At 42.1% G+C, this 21,597-nt stretch overlaps 1 protein-coding gene across 1 annotated transcript in view; it reads left to right on the top strand.

The window, feature by feature from the left end:
- Window positions 1–47: 47 nt before the first annotated feature.
- Tmem131 (Transmembrane protein 131) overlaps window positions 48–21,597 on the top strand; it is a 75,847-nt gene continuing 54,297 nt past the window's right edge. The window contains exons 1-12 of the mRNA XM_089566140.1: window positions 48–202; window positions 5,443–5,507; window positions 7,610–7,641; window positions 7,777–7,860; window positions 9,248–9,371; window positions 10,699–10,812; window positions 11,345–11,467; window positions 12,078–12,158; window positions 14,163–14,310; window positions 16,093–16,211; window positions 17,783–17,891; window positions 21,359–21,464. Coding sequence (XP_089422266.1) covers window positions 82–202; window positions 5,443–5,507; window positions 7,610–7,641; window positions 7,777–7,860; window positions 9,248–9,371; window positions 10,699–10,812; window positions 11,345–11,467; window positions 12,078–12,158; window positions 14,163–14,310; window positions 16,093–16,211; window positions 17,783–17,891; window positions 21,359–21,464 — 1,226 coding nt within the window. The 5' untranslated portion in view covers window positions 48–81. The remainder of the gene's footprint in view (window positions 203–5,442; window positions 5,508–7,609; window positions 7,642–7,776; window positions 7,861–9,247; window positions 9,372–10,698; window positions 10,813–11,344; window positions 11,468–12,077; window positions 12,159–14,162; window positions 14,311–16,092; window positions 16,212–17,782; window positions 17,892–21,358; window positions 21,465–21,597) is intronic.

The following is a 21,597-nucleotide window of genomic DNA, read 5'->3' on the forward strand; positions in this document are numbered from 1 at the left end:
TACGAAGATGCGCAACTGCGGGATACGGCGGCTGTCACTTCTTGAACTGAGCGGCTGGTTCAGTACGCTGCAGAATGCAGAATGGCGCGGTTGAATGTGATACGAAGTTGTGGGAATATGAAGCTCCATAAATTTCTCCTCTTTTTCAACGTATTGGACATTGTCTACAAAGTCGTGCAAAGTGTTGACGGACATGCACAAGGCAAGTTCGAACAAGCGTTATATTTTTCGCTTGCGCCGTCGAAGCAGCAGGTTTCTGTCGCCCGCCCTCGAATCGAAACTAGGCCTTCCTTTACGGTGGTGTGCAGCTGTTCGCGTGATTCCGCGTCTTTAGCGCGCTGCTAGTTAGACCGGCTGGTTCTTGCGCACTGACGGACGCAGATACGGCAATGGATCGAGAGCGAGCGAAAATAAGTGCGGAAACTTAGATTTCGCGAGCGCGTCCTCGAAACTGCAGCAAATCGATAGCGCTCCTGGCCGTGGCGTTTCCATTTTCAATGCTTCACGTGCTGACAGATGCAAGTGCCTTCCGAAACCACTTTTTCACCGGCAACCATTGTTTACAAACTTCACGCGCCAGCTGCGTCCGTTTTGTCCACTGGCGTGGGGCCAGGCTGTTACACAGCGCGCGAAGAGATATGCTGTGGCATTTCTCGGTCTTCGCGAAAGTATCGACCAAGCGACGGTGGCTGGCGCGAAGTGGTGTTAAGCGGGGTGTGTGCGCGCGTGCGTGCGTTTTTTCGGCGCGGTACAGTGTCCCGCAGTCTCTGCATGACAAAGTTACCGTGCTCGCGCGTCTGTTGTTTACTTGACACTTGAAACCACAAATTCGTCTATTCTTTCTTTGCCGCAGGTTAATATTTGGTTACTGAAGCAAGCTTCAACCGCACCACGCGTTTGCGCGCTCAGTGCCGGTGATCGCGCATAACGGTGCGACTTTCGGTCCACTCTGTGTCCCCGCGTCCGCACGAGTGCTCAACTCGTCAAAGTCGTGGTGTTCGACTCCACTTTTCTCTTTTTTTTTTTTTTTCATCGCACCGTCCAGCGCCGGCCAGTTTGTGGCGCTTACTTTCTTTCCGGTTTTGGGACACGTTGCTTAGCGTTGACTCGTCGCGTGCGGATGCTGCGGCATGCCGCTGCGAAGATTTCTTGTTTTGTTTTCTTTGATTTCTTCCGCCGTTTTGCTATTCCTTGCACGTCAGTTCTACGCTCGTGGGGTGATGCCGGCCGGCGTGCAGCAGTGCTAGCCTAACCGGTGCCGTAGCGCGCCTTGTGCGTTTGTTCCACATGGGACGCCGAACTACACCGACAAAGGAAACAACGGCATTGCAGTTCGCGACCTTTTCTCGAGTCATGTGGTGGTCGTTGGCGTCTTTACTCTTAGCGATTTTTTTTTTGTGACGTCGGTAAAATCTCCTCAGGCCACACGCCTGCCTGCGACTAATACAAACGATTGATAGCTGAGTTATGCTCTGTAATGTGCATCAGCTGCAGTTCACCAGTAGTTGTACTGCACAAAGGTCATGAGGATCTTACGATGTGTTTTTCCTTTTTAACATCACCTCATTTGTCAAGCGGGAACCAAGGAATAATTTCTTTCTAGCTTTAGAGCTGCATAAAATCTCAGCAGTACCAGTTTTAACATGTCTGAAATTCTTTTCCATTAGCACCGGGAAATTTTTAGTTCTTTCAGCATTGCTATGCAAGAAAAGCATGGCATTTGTATAATTTGTGTGTAGGCTAACATTATGGAATGTCATGACCTCTGGTTTTCAAAGATGCTGTGTGCTTTTTTGCGACACCTTTTTTTAAATCAAAATCCGGTCTAGTTGTAATGTAGTCTTGGACATAAAAATATGAAGCATGCTTCGGCAATAAAACGCTTTTCATGCCTTACATAGTAAAAATGAGGAAGTATTTCACACGTATGTGCCACTGATGCACTCACATATGAACCCATGAAAAAAAAAAAGCGAGAAAATTTCAAATGCTGAAGTGTACTCTAATACTATGGTTGCACCTGCACAATTTCTTCAGTTCTTTCGTATTTGACAAAATTGTATATAGAGGCTGAAGTTTGTTGTTTCATTGTGGATGAGGTTTTTTTTTTTTTAACTATAGATTAAAATTACAACAAACTTTACAAAAGGGGCTACGTTACACCCGGAAATTTGGAGCATGGGGGCTGCTAGTAACTTTCAGTCTCTTGTCCACTTAAACAGCATACAATTGAATTTCACACATTTTGTCATTTTCTGTACTTGCTAACTTGTTAGTTGGTTGCAATGAATCAGCAGTCCTCCACAACAGTGCCTCTTCACATCCCGTATGCAGCTTCTGTATGTTAACCCCCACATAGTCTTGTTGGTGAAAATGCTTTGACAAAGTACTTGTTAACGGTATGATAAATTCCTGGTATGCTGTAACCAACACTAGTTATCCCATGCACTTGCTGAATTATGATTTGTTTCTGTTCCATGCTGATTAAAAGTGTATAGTTATTTTCTTGTAAAGTAGTGTGTATTGTACATCCTGTATATATAACACTGCAAGTGCAGTCAGGGACAAAAGTGTCCAGACCACGTGTTCCTCAAACGAAGCTTATAGCTCTACTATCAGACAGCAGCTGGAGACCGCACTTGTGGAGATGAAAGAACAAAAAATTAACTTTTTTCTCCACAAGTGTGGTCTCCAGCCGCTGACTAATAGCAGTGCTATCGGCTTCGTTAGAGAAACACATGGTCCGGAGACTTTTGTCCCCGACTGTACCAGTGGATTGTATGGTGTCGTTGTTTTTTTTCTTCATATGTAATAACTTTTATTGTATACCTCGTGCAACTCTCGTTTTGGCTCAGGCTGACAGTGTGAATAATAATAATAATAATAATAATAATAATAATAATAATAATAGTAATAATGTAGAATAATTAAGTGTTTTTGACCTCACTGCCCTGCTTGGAGAAAGTGTAGCACCGTCGCAGATTTTCACGCGGTTTGTTGCATTGTGTTCCTTTCTGCAAGTTTGGTTTAGCAGTGACGCATATAAAAGTTTATAATTTCAGAACTGTCTAGGATATTTCAGTGAAACTTTGTATTTAAGCATTGAGTGAACTTTCTGATAAGCATGCGAATTTAATAACTCTACACGAAAAAAATTTACATTTTCACCTCTGAAACCTGCATCCCCACGTAATGTTTCAGCAACGAGTACACTTTATATGAGCTCTTTCTGAGTTAGGCAAACAGATGCTCTGGTCTTTCATGCCATTTTATTGCAGTTTTCCTTTCAATCTTTTTGCAAGCTTTCATGGCCCTCTTCTTTTGAATGTCTCTTCTTGAATTTGAGTTTATTGCAGCTTGACAATATAATGCTGCATTGCCACGGCGCCAGGGCAAAAGGGTAGGAGTAACTCCCCTGACTAGGCCCCTGGCACCCTTCAGCTGTGGCAACACGAGCAGCGCAAACAACTATACAGTGTTCTTTTTCATTACAACAACAAAACAGAGTACAACACTTGTACTTCTAGTGAAAAAAAAAAAATGTAATTCGTTCATCACAAATAATGCACATATTCAAGTACTTTTTTACTGCAGTATTCAAACAAAACATTTTGTGCATGGGAAGAAAGTAAATGGCTTTTAGTGCGCTTGAAAGGAAGTAAATGCGCTCATTGGTTAGACAAAAAATATAACTCTGATTGTTTCTGAAAAACAGGCAAGCTAGCAGACCATTCTGTTATTTCAAGTAATGAAGGATAGCATTTTAAAACTTGGGGACTTGCCATGGTAGCAATTGTGTGCCATGGTTTGGCCTAGTTTTGATTTTCTTAAAATGCATGTGTCTTAAAAAATAAGTGTGTTCAGTATCTGCATGTAGAAAGGAAGAGTTTAGGGTCGGCTCGATATTCTAAGATCATCTCTGACAACTGTTGATCGTAGCAGTTCCCTATACTCAGTATTGCATGCTTTTTAAAGTAGACTGAAGTGACGTCAGGTTTGGATATGTTTTCAGTAAATCTGATGCCCCTTCTTTGCATCAGGAGAATGCTTTCAATGTTAGGGGCCACACCCCAAACGAATAGTCAATATCGCAGTCTAGTGTGAAGAGCGCTAAAATGAAGTTGCCTCCTGAGGTTTACAGAAATCAAAGCACGAAACCTATTTAGCATGCCTGTAACTCGCGCGAAGTTCTTCCTTGTACAGCTTGCATGTGATGTCCAGGGTATATTTTCTTGAAACGTTGCACCAAACAACTTATGTTCAGCAACCCTGTCCAGGGAATAGGATTTGAAAGTTATATGCTCACTATGATTAACGGGCCAATTTATTGCTGAAAACACAATATATTTTGCTTCATTAACATTTAATTTTAGTCTATTTTTATCAAGCTACTTGGATAGATTCTTAAGCCACAAATTGGTGTTATGATATAGAGACGAAAGTTCACAAGGAGAAAAGAAAGCGCTTGTATCATCGGCGTAAAAAACGATATCTGGCATATTTGGTACTGAGACAATGTCATTGATATGTAAGGAACAAAATGGACCCTGATATAGACACCAAATCTTATGCGTTAGGTGTCTGAGGTTATTTTATTAATACTTACAAATTGATGGTGATAGGTCAGATAACTACTGAACAAACTAAGTGAAATATTTCTAATACTGTAATCTGCCAATTTTGTGATTGAGAGAATCAAATGCTTTACTGAAGTCCAAGAATAAGCCAGTTGTACTGAGCTGGTTTTCTATATTAATGATATGCTTGACCCTCACATGCAATAGTGCCGATTCTCGGTTTTTCCTTCTGAACTCCGTACTGACATGGATATGAGATTGTGTACCCGGAGATAACTAACCATTATTGAATTAATTGCCTTCTATACTAATTTAGAAAGTAATGGGAGTATAGATATTGGTCTGAAATTAATAACGTCATCAATAGCATTGCCCTTATGCAATACAGATACCTTGGCAACTTTCATGTCATCAGGAAAAATACCCATACTTATTAAGAGATTTGTTTAGTGACAGAGTATCACATAGTAAATCAGAAACCACCTTAATAGGAGCAGCTTTTATTCCATCATAACCAGGGGCCGAGCTGTTTTTTGAGCCGTTAATAATATTAGTAATTTCTGATGGTGTGGTGGGAAAAAGAAACACCCAAGAGTGGCATATCAGTCTGCACGTAATTTTCTAGGTCATCACAACTTACTGATTTTCCTGATTCTCACTGTGTCGAGTGGGGATGCTTGACATCTGTACGCTTCTTTGTTATTGTCTACCTGGTTTGCATGGCATGTTGCTACTGTTTATCAAGCCACATGGAGGCACACACAATCACTTCTATCGAGAGGGCCTTTCAGTTCATTTGCCCTGTGCTTTTCACTTTATCATTTGCGCGTCACTGTTGAATATCTCTTTGCTGCTCTTATTTCAGGGTTTGTGCAGGAGGGTAGCGACATCAGTGGACTCGTAGATGGTGTGCTTGCTCAGATTTCAGAGGTGCGTGACCCCTTTCTGCTGTTTGCTCGACTGCTTCACAATCTCGGAGCTGCTTTGTAATTTCACTGTTACTGTGCTGCTGTCACACAGAGGTATTGAAAAGAGTTCTAGCTCTCATACACGTAAATTTTCTTTGTGTAAGAGCATGTGAGGCATATCAAGATGTGAATAAAAATGCATGGGTTACTAATTTTTGAGTTCAGCGACATCACTCATCATTTAGGTAAAGAGGGGAAACATAAAGAGAAATAGATTGTTGGGTGCGCACTACAGTGACACAGCTGTGGGTGTGACGTGTTGCAGTGTGATAAATAAATGTGTAAGGGATGAGAAAATGCCTGCATGCAAAAGAATTTGTGATCAGCATTTGGGATGCTCTTTGTGGTGTACGGTCAAGTTGCTAGTGCAGGATGAAATCTCATACAGCTATATAGCACACATCAAAAAGGGGAACTTCCTCTCTTAGAACTGCTGATACTTCCTTGAAGGTCTTATTGCGTCTATCACTGTATACTGGCTGGGAGCTGTGCAAGGAGTGATAAGCTTTGACCTTCGTCAGCAGAAGGGAAGGAGCCATTTGAGATAAACTGAACGCTGCCTCTGTGGCAAAGGCCAAAGAAGGCCTTGTATGCGTGTAAAAAAACTGTCGAACAGAAAGTTCTGTGCTTCATATTTTTTAATGTTTACTTTCATTTTTATTTTACATCCATTATAAGTCTTGGCATGAATCTCCATATCATAGTATCTAACTGGTGCAGATTTGCCTGCAATTTTTATGTTTAATAATATTCAATAATTGAAGTTTCTGTTCTGGTTAAAATGAGGAGCTGCATCCCCAAGAAGTTTACATTTATTACAATGAGCATAGCCTGTTTGTCCAATGATTACAGTAGCTCAGGATTTTTGATTTATTTCTGTGTAATGTACCTGTGCAATTGTGAACTGAAGTAAATAGAACTCTAGCAGTATTCACTTAATTCCTAGCATGTGTTAGGGTCATTGTGAATTCGTGTCTTAAAGGTGCACTGAAGAGGAATCTGAACTCGTCTTTTTGCCGCGGGAACTCGATCTACATGTTCTGAGCATTTTTAGAAACTTTGATTTATGGCCCTGTGTGGCCGATTTCCCTAATTAAATCGAATTAACGTCCGGCTCCCGCCTTTTTTTTTCGAATTCTCCCTCGTACGGTGGGCGGAGTCAACCAACGCGTGGAGTGCCTTTCAGCCAGCTCTGTGGAGGCTTTGCTTTCGCTTTATTTTGATTTTTAGGTTTCCGTGAATAAATAGTTTCATTCGCAGATAATATAGCCGCAAAATAAGCCCGCAGAAATAAAAATACGCGCGGACTATTTGCTTCTACGGACTACTACGTATTACTCCGCCGATGGCAGAGCCGCAAGCCGCCACGGGACTGGGTGAAAGGCACTCCACGCGTTGGTCGACTCCGCCCGCCGTACTGGGGAGAATTTTTAAAAAAAGGCGGGAGCTGGACGTTAATTCGATTTAATTAGGGAAATCAGCCACACAGGGCAATAAATCGCAGTTTCTAAGAATGCTTGGAACATGTAGATCGAGTTCACGCGGCAAAAAGATTAGTTCAGATTCCTCTTCACTGCACCTTTAAGCAGTGTGTGAGCGGTACTGAAACGCTGGAGTAGTGCTAATGCTTACTTCTGTCCTCATTTGTACATAATGTAGACGCAAGCATTGAATGGATAGACAGGTGAAGGAGGCAAACTGTTCATGGCACAAAGGGAAGTAAAAGCAAATTGCTGCTTTGCAGGTTCAATGTGAGATTAAGAGAACTTGTGGGAATCAGAAGTGAAAAGGGGCAGTATGAAATAAAATTTTCCAGTAGCAAGGGCTGCACACTTCACTGGGCTGCACTGGACCAGCTTAGTTCTGGTACTATAACCTTACAACAGTTTCTTGTCATTATCTCTGTCATTGTTGCCCTTTTTTCTTGAGAAATTGCCTTTGGTAGCTGCAAGCAGTGTGTGATATGTGGTGTGTCCAACCTGTGTTACCTAAAGGTTTTTTAAGTTCAGAAGCTGATGAAGTGACATTCTTGTAATGTTTGTTTTCTTGTATGCCTCTGTGCAGCCATCAGCAGTTAGCAGTTCGTCACCTGTCAGGTAAGGAGAATTTTACTTACACTCTCATTCCTGTTTGGGAGTGCTCTTGCTATATTAAAAAAAAGAAAAATGCGCCTCAAGGTTGTTAAAACAACTTTAAAACATCTTTTTTTCCTTCTGTCTTGCTGTTTGCAGCTTTGCTGACTTGGAAGACAGCAGCACAAACATGTATGCAAGCCCGATAGCATTTGAGCCTGCTTTCATGGATTTTAAATCTCAGTAAGTTGGAAAGCAACTTTTGTTTGTAGCTTCACAGCATTGTTGGTTCCTTGGTCTCGACTGTGCCATTCATTGCCTTGGCTGCCACTTATTGCACGCTCCCAAGGTGCACTTTGCACCGTTTACCACGAATACCTCTGAGCATATGTGCAACAAAGTTTGGTCACTCACATTCTCGCTTTGTGCCTTTTCTGTATGGGCCAGCTTAAAGGTGCAGTGAAGAGGAATCTGAACTCGTCTTTTTGCCGCGGGAACTCAATCTACACGTTCCGAGCATTCTTAGAAACTTCGATTTATTGCCCTGTGTGGCCGATTTTCCGAATTAAACCGAATTAAACGTCTGGCTCCCGCCTTTTTTTTTTAATTCTCCCCATACGGTGGGCGGAGTCGACCAACGCGTGGAGGGCCTTTCACCCAGTCCCGTGGCGGCTTGCCGCTCTGCCACCGGCGAAGTAATACGTAGTAATCCGTAGAAGCAAATAGTCTGCATATATTTTTATTTCTGCGGGCTTATTTTGCGGCTATATTATCAGTGAATGAAACTATTTATTCACGGAAACCTAAAAAAACAAAATAAAGCGAAAGCAAAGCCTCCACTGAGCTGGCTGAAAGGCACTCCACGCGTTGGTCAACTCTGCCCACCGTACGGGGAGAATTAAAAAAAATAAAGGCGGGAGCCGGACGTTAACTCAATTTAATTAGGGAAATCTGCCACACAGGGCAATAAGTCGGAAGTTTCTAAGAATGCTCGGAACGTGTGGATAGAGTTCCCGCAGCAAAAAGACGAGTTCAGATTCCTCTTCACTGCACCTTTAAGGCTGAGCCCACCTTTGCATGAACAGGTAACAGGAGAAAATGTGACAGAAAGCCGGACTACTTTACATTTTTGTGGTTGCAAGGGCTTTGATATACGAACTTTGCCATTTGTCAGCAGCTCAATTTTACATATTAAGCCCTTGCAGAGGTGCTAAAAGAGCAGTTGACATTAAGCTGTTGGGATTCAGAAGAGTTGTGTAAAATCCAGGTAGCAGTCGCACAGTTTCTGCGAGTTTGATGGCACCGGGAATACTCGTATCCATCAATCTGATTGCTATTTTGATGCCTGGGTGGCATGCTTATTGGACAGCACGTGATGCATCACAGTTGTTCTGAATTTTTTTGTGTTATGCTGCATTTCAAACAGCTGTAAAACTGAGCAACAGATGTTAAATCGCTAGATCATTTATAAAGGAACTTTGTTGATGAATGCCATGGGGTTCAGGGAAGGTGTTCGTGCTGCATGTTTACATGTATGGCATTTTGTGGTGAACCATGGCAATTTGACCTGCTGCTCAGATGTGCTCTGAATGCTCATTTCCATTTTCTGTCCTGTTTATTACTCTCCTAGACCATTAAGTATGCCCGTGCGCCGGCGAGTAGTTGTGAAGAACCTGAGTCCTGAGTCAAGCATAGAGATGCTGTCGATTAGTGGCAGTACAGCAAACTTTCACTGCTCATTTTTTCAAGAAAAGGTATGTCTCGTATGCGAGTGTGCGGCTCCTTATTTGCATTTGTGTGTTACTCTATTGCTGAATGCTGTGCTTTATTTATTTTTTTTTTGTATTTTTCCCTCTATTTTTTTTTTCATTGAGCGGGAGACTGAAAGAAATTGTTCAATTTATGTCTTGTGCCATGTAGTCAGTTCTATAGGTTCTCGTTTAAACAGCATATGTTTGAAATGTATAGGATTCTGTTAAAACAGCATCATTTTATACTAGAGAGGCAAGTTCTAACTTTCTTGCTTTCTTGTTTGAAGTGGGGGGGGGGGGGGGGGGGGGTGCTTGTGTGGTGACAGGCATTAGGTACTGTCAGCGTCAATTTAAATGCGAACAAGCCAATTGAAACGCGAACAGCACAAATCGCAGATATTAAACGAGGGAGGCAAAATACATGAGCAGTTGATTTTCCCATCGAAGAGGGAAAGACCGCTCTTCTGAAATGTTAATAACCCACGCCTGTATTTCACCTCCATCCTCTAATATGCTTGATTTTTTGTGCTCGCGTCTCAGGTGTTTTGTTCACATTTCATTTGACGCTGATAGTACTCTATGGCATTACTGTTTTGTAGCTAGGTAGTGGCATAATTTTTAAGGCACGGGCTCTCGATTGTGCGTGCTGTGAAGAGTGGTGTCTTTTCTTCCTGCTTTTTTGTTATGACGTCATTTCTGTGAAATTGTACAGGCACGTTAAATATGCAGAGATCTTTGCTATTAGCCCTGCCTTTATTTTTGGGGTGGAATGAAATACTGTCCTTAATCCATGTGTCACTCACTTGTAGACGTAATGAAGTAGAAGCCTATTTCTCTAAATTTGTTGTGATGTCTGAAATTTGCTTTATAAAATTGTGCATAATTATCGAGTGCAACTAAAACAACATTTACGAATATTGCCTCTTGTTACCATAACATTACATTTTGTTGTGCTGATAAAATGTAAAGACAAAATGTAAATGTAAAGCATGTAAAATATGTCTATTCGGGTCTTCGTACTGTCAGCACATCACTGTTAAGCTATGAAAGTTCAAAGAAGATAAAATGTAAATGTAAAGCATGTAAAGTGTAAATATCTAGTCGGGTCTTCTTGCTGTCAGCACATCACTGTTAAGCTATGAAAGTTCAAAGAAGATAAAATGTAAATGTAAAGCATGTAAAGTGTAAATATCTAGTCGGGTCTTCTTGCTGTCAGCACATCACTGTTAAGCTATGAAAGTGGAAATAGCCTGTACAGAATGCATTTTGTCTGTACGCTCATTGCAGTCAGTGTGGTCCAATGTGCATCTGTTTCTTTCCATTCAAACAGAGGATATCGCCTGGTGGCAACACGAGTTTTGACATTGTGTACCTCGGAAGGCAGCGGGGCCTAGTTGAAAATATCTTATTTATTCACACATCGTTAGGCTCATTCAAATATCAGGTAAGGTTTGGATTTGAAAAAAATGTGGACTGAAATTTTTTTCCTGTGAAATTCATTGTATCTTAAATATTCATGTGTATCTTAAATCTTATCTTAAATATTCACAAGACAAGGAATCCTTTGTGTATGCTTTGATGTAAGCTTTGTTTGAAAGAGTTGTCCAGCTTGACCCTTGGCACCTGTGCTAAAGTAATTAATATTCTGAACCTGCTGTACAACTGTACACTGAACATGAATGGAGTTATTCCTGGTCAGAGCTGAAGAAGCCCTCCAAGTTTTTGTTGCACGGTGGTAAGTCGAGCAGGTTTAGCATTCTGATGTCTTAACCATAGTGTCGGTTACAAGAAACTTTTGTTGCCTAAAAATTTGTTTAAGCGGGACACCGTTTCTGATGCACATGTGTGCCGTGCATACAACCCATGATGCAGGCTAGCCCGTAAGAAATGTTTGTGCAGAGTGATGCATGGTCAAACGATGAAGCTGATGGTATGTTGTGCATTTCCCCCACCTCTTTCTTAAATTTGCTGCCCAGGTGTCGGCATTTGGAAAAGAGAATCCATACCGATTGCGACCATTTGTAGGGGTCCGCATGCCTCTCAACAGTAGCTACACGCCACTCATCTACATGCATAACCCTCACAGCTCTACTATTCAGGTGATGTGAAGAGTCATGCTGGGAAATTGGACTTGCTGTTATGTGTTCATTATGGGTACAGAAGCATGAAACAGTAAGAGACCAGAGAAGATGACACAGGAAGCATTTTACCTATGTCGACTTCTTTGGTCTAGCATTGTTTCAAGCGGCTGAATCCGTAGTGAAAATATGCTTGAATTTTAGTTCTCTTTCTAGCACAATTTATTTGCAGTACTTATGCAAGAGAGTTTAAAAGTGGCTGGAGATTTGTAAAGGTTTTTTTGCAATGCAAGGCACCGTTCATGTGTTCTTTGTTGTCTTTCTAAAACTCTATCATTTTGATGGGTGTCAAAAAAGTGAAAAGGATAAATTCTGCAATTCAGTTTCATACATTAGTTTGAGACTAAAAATGTTACGTAGTGGCATTTGGAACTCGTATAAAATATAATCTGTGTAGAAATGTAGAATTCTTGTACTTATCTGCCAAATACCTTTTTGCTCTATAAACTGTATTAACTGTGTATTATGTCATTGTGCAGAGAAGTTTTTCTTTTGTGCACAGCCATATTCTGCTGATAATGAATGCATTAATTTTAGCTGTACCTGGTGTAAATTGTCTTTACTACTTCAGCTAACTGAGATTTACTCCAGTGGTGGAGACTTGCATCTGGAGGTGCCCGACAGTGACAGCAAGGTGACAAAAGAACTTTGGGTGAGTTCTGGCGTGTGTATTGGTGGCTTCTTATTCTCTTGTACTTGCTTTCATTTGCTTGTTTTGTCTGTGTCTTTGGGGACTTGATGTAACAGCACTTGCCGCATGACCCTTCTGATTTCTGTCTTGACGCCTGTAGTAAGGCCGCAGATGTTATACCAGCTTGTTCAGGCCCACACCATTGGGGGCTTTGTCTGTACACACAGATGCACGTGGAGCCCTAAATGCACGATTATTGCTGCTCACTGTAATGCTATAGAGGATGGTGCACTGGTCTTATTTAAATGCTCTTGACTTGAGAGTCGTTTCCTTTCGCTTAAGGGTGGACGCTGCTTTCAACAAAAGTTCTCTTATTTGTTGATGTATTTACATGAAATTTTTGCACATGTTAGAATTAATTTTGTGACTACTGTCACTAAATTTCATGGCTCTGTCTTCGGAAAATTGTTTTTAATATATTTTTTCCTCTGAATCGTGTGGAAAGGCTGCAGAGTTAAGAAAATGTGGCAGAAGCCAGGTTCAGCATTCATTGCGTTCCTACTGGTGGGCTACAGGTCTACATTTTTTTTTTTTTTGCGAAGCAGTAGTCTTGGTTCTGAATTTTTGTGGTGCAATGCCCGTTGATATAATCTAGTCAGAAAAAAATTTCGTTAAGAATATTCAAAATTCACAAATTAAAAAAAAAAAGTCCTGTCCTGTGCCATGGCTCAAGGAGTGCAACAAAACAAATGAGATTGAAATAGGTAAAACAGTAGTAAAGAAACCTGCTCCACAAGGTGAGTATCTAGGCAGAATGTTGTAACTGAGAAAAACTCGCACTGTTCGTCATTTCGCTGCAATGCAGAGCCGCGGCAGTTCACAAAACAGTGTTAGAGTACTTCCCTGTTGATGTCAGCAGTGAAACTTCGGGACAGCATAAAAAACGAGGCTTACAAGCAGATACAGCAGTTTTCCCAATTTTGGGGATTTCAAAGCCGCATCCCCCCTGAAAGGAAACTTGAAACACTTTTTTAGTCGCTTTGGGACGTTAAACCCCATCAACCAACCAACTTTTTTATCAAGTTGTAATATTTCTCCTGGAGCAAAAGAAGCACAGTTTCCAAAATTACTGGCTCGCATGAGGATTTTCTTCAAGTGTTTTGGATCAGCTGAGTTACAGGAAGCTAAAAGTTTTTTTGTTGTTGCTTTCACTTCATTTCTAGCACACTTGGAGCCTCAGTTCTACATAAGCAGGGGCAATCCGCCTTTTTCACAAGATGTGGCGTCCTCTGGGGAGCAGGCAAAAACTGGTTGTAAACAAATATACATGAGACACAGGGGCAGTCCGATTCCACGGGGTGCATACTGCACCGGCAAATAGCATGCGTTTGTGGCCCAGCGGGCAATACCTGCCAAGTTTAGAAGGGGCTATAATTGCGAGCATAAAGGATGTGATGCATAGTGAAGCGTGTCTCTAATCTGGAGAGAAAAAAAAGCAGTGGGGGAGCGCTATTCCCAAGCAAAATTAGTTCAGAAGCAGAGCGGATGGCTTTGCCTATCGCATGCACAGTAGGAGCTGGCAGTTTTCAGGTGATGGAAGCGGAGCAGGAGAGGACACATGTGCAGAGCAGCCATGTGAAAAAGGCGGACTCTGTGCCTAGTGGTTATCATCAGGCTGCACTTTTTATTATATTTGATGCTGAATTCAGTGTACTGAGCTTATGCCATTTGTGAGCTGTCATTCGCTGTTTCTGAGGATTGAAGGCATTTGGCCGATAGCCATTTATGCCACATATGCAATCACATGTCATGAAGGGTAGCGTCACTAGCGTGGATCTCTTGATGGCAAGGGCAAGCCACCGTTTTGAGTGAAATTATACGTTTTCTACTGATAGTCATGGCATGACAAGCGTTGTTTACCAAGTCAGCAGGTTTGTTTACTGTTTTCCAAAAATCGTTGGTCATTCGTTTAAATTTCATGGAAGCAGGCATTCCTTTCATGTGTTGCACTTTTTCCTACTGCAGGAGATTCCTCCATACAAGACTAAACCGGTGATGAAGGCCAACTTTGTGTCCCGTATTGAGAAGAACCACACTGCTTTCATCCGCATCAAGCTGAACAGCACTAACCGTGTGGACCTCATTCTGCCCGTAGAAGTGGAAGTTGTTTCATGTGAGTTGGCAGCGTCACATTGAGAGATAGGTGAAGTCAGTTACTCAGCTTATTCAAAAAGGTTACGAAATGCTGTAGTTGCAGTAAAACTGAACATTCTCACATCCTGGGCTTGCAGCCCAGAATATAGTGCTACGGGTTTCCCTTGTCTCTGCAACCGGTGTAATGCATCAGTCACTTCCATGCTGTTACTCGAGGCTGTGGGAACTTTTTTTTTTCATAGCTCCCTTGTGTCATAAACTCAAGCCTAGTGTAGACTTGTACAGCTGTAATTAAGTAATGCCACTAGAGCACGCTTACAGTACCATGCTTGAATGTCACTGTTGCCATGTGATTTGCAAGAAATGGCAAAGCTTCAAAATATTAAAGTAATTCTGCAACCCGACTGCAGCGGCCGCATTTCGATGGCAGCGAAATGCAAAAAGCACCCGTGTGCTGTGCAACGTCAGTTCATGTTAAAGGGACACTGAGGAGAGCAATATTAATATATTTTTTATAGCAAAATCCGATAGTTCGGCATGTCATGGCTTTGTTGCCACTTGGCCGGCAGCGAAAAATGCATTTATTTCTAAGAAATTTGGATTCGAAGTTGAAAAGGTTTTTCCCGCCGCTGTGATTCAAACTTGGGATTCGGCTATGACGACAGAGGACTAAGTGATGTGAAACATGACGTGACATGACGTAACGCAGACTCCGTGATTTCTGCCGGCCAGCAGTGCGGCCTAGCAGCAGCCGAAAAGAAAGCTACCGCCGGCCGCACGTTGAAGGCATCTATCGGCTATTGCGGCCGTCGCTACAGTCGCTTCGCTTACGTTTGCACCGGCGTTTTGCGAGCGTTACGATGGATCTCGTTCTCGAAGTCGTCAACGAAGTTCTCGCAAATAGACACCTTTAGCATACCGTGTACCTTGATACCGCTAGCGGAATACCGGGAGCCCGCCTAACGCCGGCGAGCAGGCGCTGATTGGTCCCGATGCTTCAGGCGAGCGCGTAGCTGCCCGGCACGTGGCGCCATCTGGCGACGTCAAGGAGATTTGCGCATGCATTGGCTGCGCCTCAGTGATTTGTGCTTTTCGTGTCCTAGCGTCGCTAGAACCATTGGTTCCAGCAACACTGTTTTGTTATATGACGTCATGACGCTTGTACTTGCGAGTTTGGCCTGTGGCGGCGATACCTGTATTTTGGTTCTTGCTCTTTTCTACGTTACAAGAGCTTTGTTGTCAGTATGAGTGGCGTTTTTGTAATCAGGAGCTGGTATTCTGTCGATACAAGCCAACTTCAATTTCTCCTCAGTGTCCCTTTAAAGATCCCCAGGTGATCGAAATTATTTCCACTACGACACCTCTTTTCACTCCCTCCTTTATTCTTTCCCTTATGGCACAGTTCAATGTCCACCCATATGTGAGGCAGTTGCTGTGCCATGTCCTTTCCTCAAAAACCAATTACCAGTTACTATTATTTTGAGAAATTGGGTGATCCTTATTTTTGTGCAGTAAGGTATGAAAGCTTTCTTAATTCTTAGGTGAGGTTTTGTGTTTTTTGTATATATGGGTCCTTAAAGGTGTCTCGCTACCACTTGCCCTCTACCTTATCGTTTAAGCTCTGACCTCTTTGCTGGACTTTAAGTTGATGAAAGCATTAGAGGGCTCATTGTCAGGTGTCAACAGCATATGTATGGTGTCGCAGTTAGTCACCATTGCCTGTTAGCATTAAGGCGCTATGATGAAAAGGGTTCTGTATAATTAATGCATGCCGGGCCTTTGACGTTCTTACTCTGTGCAGTACCTGGCATCTTTTCACCCATGGAAGTCCTCGATTTTGGAGTCATGCACAGCCAGGATGAGCCCAGAACACTCCCTTTGAACTTGTTAAATTCTGGCCCGAAACAACTCTACATCACAGTGAGTGGCAGTGCTGGCTGCATTCCTCGTTGTTGTCTTGCATCCCCCCCCCTTCTTTGTTTTCAAATGTAATGTCTGTCATCTTTAAACTTGATTTTTACATGGCACACTTGGTATGCAAAAAAAGACTTTGGTTCAGTGTTGCACTCTTGGCCACCCATGTGCTTGGTGCCATGCATGGAGGCACTCTTCAGCAGTCAAGTGCACAAATCTGGTGTCTTTCATTTTCTTGAATTCTTTCATTTGATGCCTGAAGAATTTAAATTACAAAAACTATTTGCCAGTGGACATCAGAACTTTTCTCTGTCAGAATTGGTAGTGCCTTGTATATACAGGGTGTCCACGCTAACTTTAGCCAAGGGTTAAAAAATAAAATATTTGAGGTAGGCCAGGGAAACCACTTCCATACATCTACCAATTGGCTTGCACATCATAGGCAATTTTTTGTTTTGCAATTAATTAGCAATTAAGGTAATTTTTCTAAATGCATAAATATTGACTTTAAACAGGAAATGTGAATAGCAAAGTTGGAGAGCACCTTCAGAAACCCCCCTTCCATTTATTTGCGGTAAAGAAAACCTCACGTGTATCTTTTCTCCGAGCTCCTAAGAAAGCCCGCGAAATACAAAAAAAAAATCACGTGACTAGCGCATTTGCGCGCCACGATTGTGCTGCTTTCAACTGTGGCTTGAGTGAACGAAATCAGCTGCTGGCAAGGCGCTAAGACCTCATTGCTCCAGCAGGCCAATATGTTGAAGGTGGTTACGGCACCTGCGCGAGCCAGTCTGCAAGCGTGACGGCGCAAGTTGCAGCGAATGCGCAGGGCATTGTGAGCTATCACATGGCCAAAGGTGACAAACACAAATTCGACGAGTTTTATTCTCCACTGAGAGGCAAAAGAAGATAAGTAAAATACTTGCCTATCTTCTTTTACCTCTCAGTGGCGAATAAAACTCGTCGCATTTGTGCTTGTCACCTTTGGCCATTTCATAGCTCACAATGCCCTGCACGTTCGCTGCAACTTGCGCCGTCACGCTTGCAGACTGGCTCGCGCAGGTGCCGTAATCACCTTCGACATATTGGCCTGCTGGAGCAATGAGGTCTTAGTGCCTTGCCAGCAGCTGATTTCGTTCACTCAAGCCACAGTTGAAAGCAGCACAATCGTGGCGCGCAAATGCGCTAGTCATGTGATTTTTTTGTATTTCGCGGGCTTTCTCTGGAGCTCGGAAAAAAAATACACGTGAGGTTTTTTTTACCGCTAATAAATGGAATGGTGGTTTCTAAAGGTGCTCTCCAACTTTGCTATTCACATTTGCTGTCTAAAGTCAATATCTTAATTGCTAATTAATTGCAAAACAAAAAATGCCTAAGATGCGCGAGCCAGTTGGTAGAGGTATGTAAGTGGTTTCCCTGGTCTACCTCAAATATTTTATTTTTTAACCCTTGGCTAACGTTAGCGTAGACACCCTGTATACATCTATATAAAATTTTTTGTGTGCCTGAAGCTGCTGCTGCTGCTGCTTTTGGTGATTACACACATCAGAGAGTATGGTTGGTTGTCTGCTTGGCAGAATGTCATTGTTACCCCGGTGAACGAGGCAGTCGAGGTCAAGTTTACGCCCACCAAGGTGCCCGCGGACACTGTTCGGTCCACCCAAGTTGCGACTGTCACCTACATTCGTGAGCGGCTTTCACCTTCATCTGCTCTCTGTAATCCCTGCTTCCTGGCCAGAGATAGTGAGCCTCTCTGACCCATCTGATGGGCTGGCTTGACAAGGTGTTGCAAAGTGCAGTGAATGACTGTAGCTCGCAGGCTGTATACACTGTTTCTTCTCTTTACTCAGTTGTGCTGTGAGATACCAGAAACAAGAAACAGAGGCTAGTTTTGGTAATGTGTTTGTGACTATTATGAAATTATGCTTATGTTCACAAGGTACAGAAAGCCAGATGTATGTGTGAATATGTGCAGCCAAATCTAGAATTTTTTTTGGTCAGCTCGCTCATTTCATTCATGTTCACTTTACTGCTGAGATAAAGCATAGTGCATTAAATGAGCTTGAAAGAAAATAAAAAGCAACATGCAATTTTGTTTTCATTTTTTGTCGGTGTAGCATCACTTTTGTTTCTTCTTTTTTTTTTTTTCACAACTTCCCCGGCTACACACACTCTTTGGAGTTCATGTGGCAGACCTAGCTTCAGTTCTAAATTCTTTTGCCAAACCATTTCGTATTTGTAGTTGTATTTTGTATAGTAGAACCCCGCTGTACCACTCCCAGGTACTATGTTTTCCTGGCTGCTTCATTTTCGTGAGCCAGACCCGTTCAAACTCTCATAGAAGCCTATGCAATTCAGACTCGACTTTTGTGTTGCAACTGTGGCAGTGTTCCCGCATGCTATATCGCGATTGTCACATCACAATAGCCAGCATTTTGACGCACGCGGAACGGTGGCAGCATGCCAGCCAAGGTAGGACTTCATTGGCACTGGGCCGCCGCTGTGGTCAATTGCTTCCGGCGTGCTGTGCCCACGCCGACGCTGAGCACACTTATGCTTGGTGCGAATCCATTTGTGGCTGTTTGTGCAATTCCATGGCCACTGCAGCGTGAAGGCTAATGACCAAAGCCGCGAAAACAGTAGCCGCATGAAGCCCTGTGTGAGACACAGTCGCGTAGATTGGCTCTGAGGCTTGTTTCTGTCCTCCGCATTTGCCTTGTCGCCTGCAGCTTAGAAACGCAATTGATAAGTTCCAGTAGATGAGGATCGTGTGAGATTAAATGGCAGCCGCGAGAATAAGGCAGCCTGCTTGGCTGCTGCCTCCCGTCCACAAATAGCTGCTCAGGCAGACGGAGAGCCATCGTAGGGAGTCTAGGACATTCCGTGCATGCAGACAATCGCGAGAGTCAAAAAGCTTTGCAAATTCCAGGGAAACATGCTTCCTTAAAAAAAAAAAAGAAAAAAAACTGTGGACAAGGATGTACAATTTTTTCATGCTTGCTTCCAGACTACTGCGTTATGCCCTTGGTGCATTTTTTTTTTCCACAGTCCCATGAAAAGAACAGCGGGGTTCTACTGTTTTTATTTTTGGTGGAAAACTGGTACATATCATTGGCAAGGAAGGTACAAATTAAATATTATACCGAGGTAGATGAGGCACAAGGCAGTTGAATTACACCTGACACGGCCTCACCTCCCAGCGAGAAACATTGCACTCTAGTTTGTTTACTGTGCTGTTGTAGAACTTATAACGGAAAATACGTTGTGTGTTTCACCTTGTACACAAATGCAACTGGCAAAATAATGTAATCTGTTCATCAGACATGGTAAAGTTGCACAAAAACACATGCACGGACAGATTACAGGATGAGTGCAACCCTGTCTTGTGTGAAGTTTTTTTTTTTTTGGCTTTACCATGTCTGAAGAATTACACAAACCATCCCAACATCATGTCCTACTCAGTTACTATAGTTAGTACCTACTATAGTAATCATGTCCTACTATAGTTAGTATGCAGGGGGTTTGCAGGAAAGCGAAAGTAATTTTCAAAAATAGGCTTTTCGAAATGAAGTGGATTCCTTTGTTATAAAGTGACAGTACTGGCAGACATCATAAAAGTTGCAAGAGAAGTTTATTACTAAGGTATCTGCTAGCTGTTAAATTTCAACAGCTAGGTGCAAAATTGTAGTGAGCCATCAAGGCAAGCAAAATCAATTAGTTAATGTGGAAAAATGTAATTGTCCTTGGTGCTACAACTCAAGGAATTTCAGCTGTCCAGATGTGTCGAAGGAAAGCACGCCAGCCGTAAAGAGTGCAGCCATGCCCACCTCTCTTGTCTACTCGAGAGCCCGAAAATCGCAAAAGATGACGAAATGGCATTTTCGGAATCTATAGGCTATCTTATCCCTTATTCATTCCCTGGGTCAGTATTTTTGCTGTAATTCCACTTAAGGCGCAGATGAGCTCATCTCTGTTTGTTTTTCCTTCTTTTCACAAAATACAAATTTCTGACTGTTTGCTAGTTTACAAGGAGGATATCTTTGCGTCTAGAGCAGATAAAGGAATTATTTTTATTGCAGCATGTTGCTAAATGATTGAATTATACAATGTTATGAACCGATTTCTCGATCTATGGTTAACTTTTTGCGCATCAAATTGAAACTGCTCATCAACCAGTTCTCCCTGCATTTGTATTCCTTGTACTGTATGCTATCTAGTCGCATGTTAATAATGGTTTTCGGATCAGTGTTCTTTTCATATTGTTTTTGCGAACAAAAGAGCGAAAATCTTGAAAACTTATTTCAGAAAAGTGGTTATATATTTAAAATTGGCATACAAAACTGATTAATACTGTGCATTTGCATTGCATTTAACCTAGAAGTAAAGAAAGTTTTAAGACCCCTGTTCCCCTTACAAGCTAATGGGCAGATTTTTGTTAGTTACCTTAGTCATAAACTTCACTTGTACCTTTTATGCCACGCGCCAGTGCTGTCGTTGTGACCGTGAAGGAATCGTAATTTCATCATCATACCACACCAGCCATCCGGTACAAGTTGCCTATCATCATTCTCACACTGTCACATTTTCAAATTCCTTTTTTCATCGCAAAGCTGCAGACTGAAATGGCCTTCCAAACAATGTTGCCCTTCACAGTTTGTTGAAAATATTAAAAAATTTCCTGTTATTGTTTTCTTAATCTTGCTACCCCTTTTTAACACTGCTTATTATGGCCTTTAAGGTAATAAGATGAAATAAAATAAATAAAAAAAGAACCTTTTAAAGATTATTTAATAGTCTTCCTGCAAACAACCTGTGTATATCAAATGCTAGGTGTTCTCAGTATGAGAACATTGCATGAACAGTAAAATTATTACAGCATCAAAAAAGCAAAAATGAGACATTTACACAGACATATAACCGTATTATAAGAAGAAACCTGGCAGTATAAACGAAACACTAATTGGACGAGTGAATGAATGAAAGAATATGAAAGATTTATGAAGCAAAGTATGATTGTTGATGCTTTTCGTATTGCAGATAAATAGTTTGTGCATAATCTGCTTGATACATGCTAAAAGTGTACAGCATTACTGTACGGCTCTTTTTTTAATTGCCTTTTAACTAGCTTCTTTTTTTTCTTGCTTTTTCTCCAGCCTCAAAAGTCAAGCACTTGAAGCAGTGCTCCGGCAAGATTGTGGTGAAGTCTAAAAACAACCAGTACAAGTTGACTATACCATTCCAGGTGTATTTTATGAATGGGTGAGTCATGAGCTTATTTTGTTTGGATCGACTGGCCCTCAGTTTTAGTCTCTAATTTGATGTGCCGTTCCTTAACGGTTGCATACACAATGCTGCTGTATGGAAGCGTTGTGTTTGCAGCTTTTTTATTTGC

The sequence above is a fragment of the Amblyomma mixtum genome, chromosome 1 (assembly GCF_055824585.1).
Source record: "Amblyomma mixtum isolate Tamu chromosome 1, ASM5582458v1, whole genome shotgun sequence".
NCBI lineage: Eukaryota > Metazoa > Arthropoda > Arachnida > Ixodida > Ixodidae > Amblyomma > Amblyomma mixtum.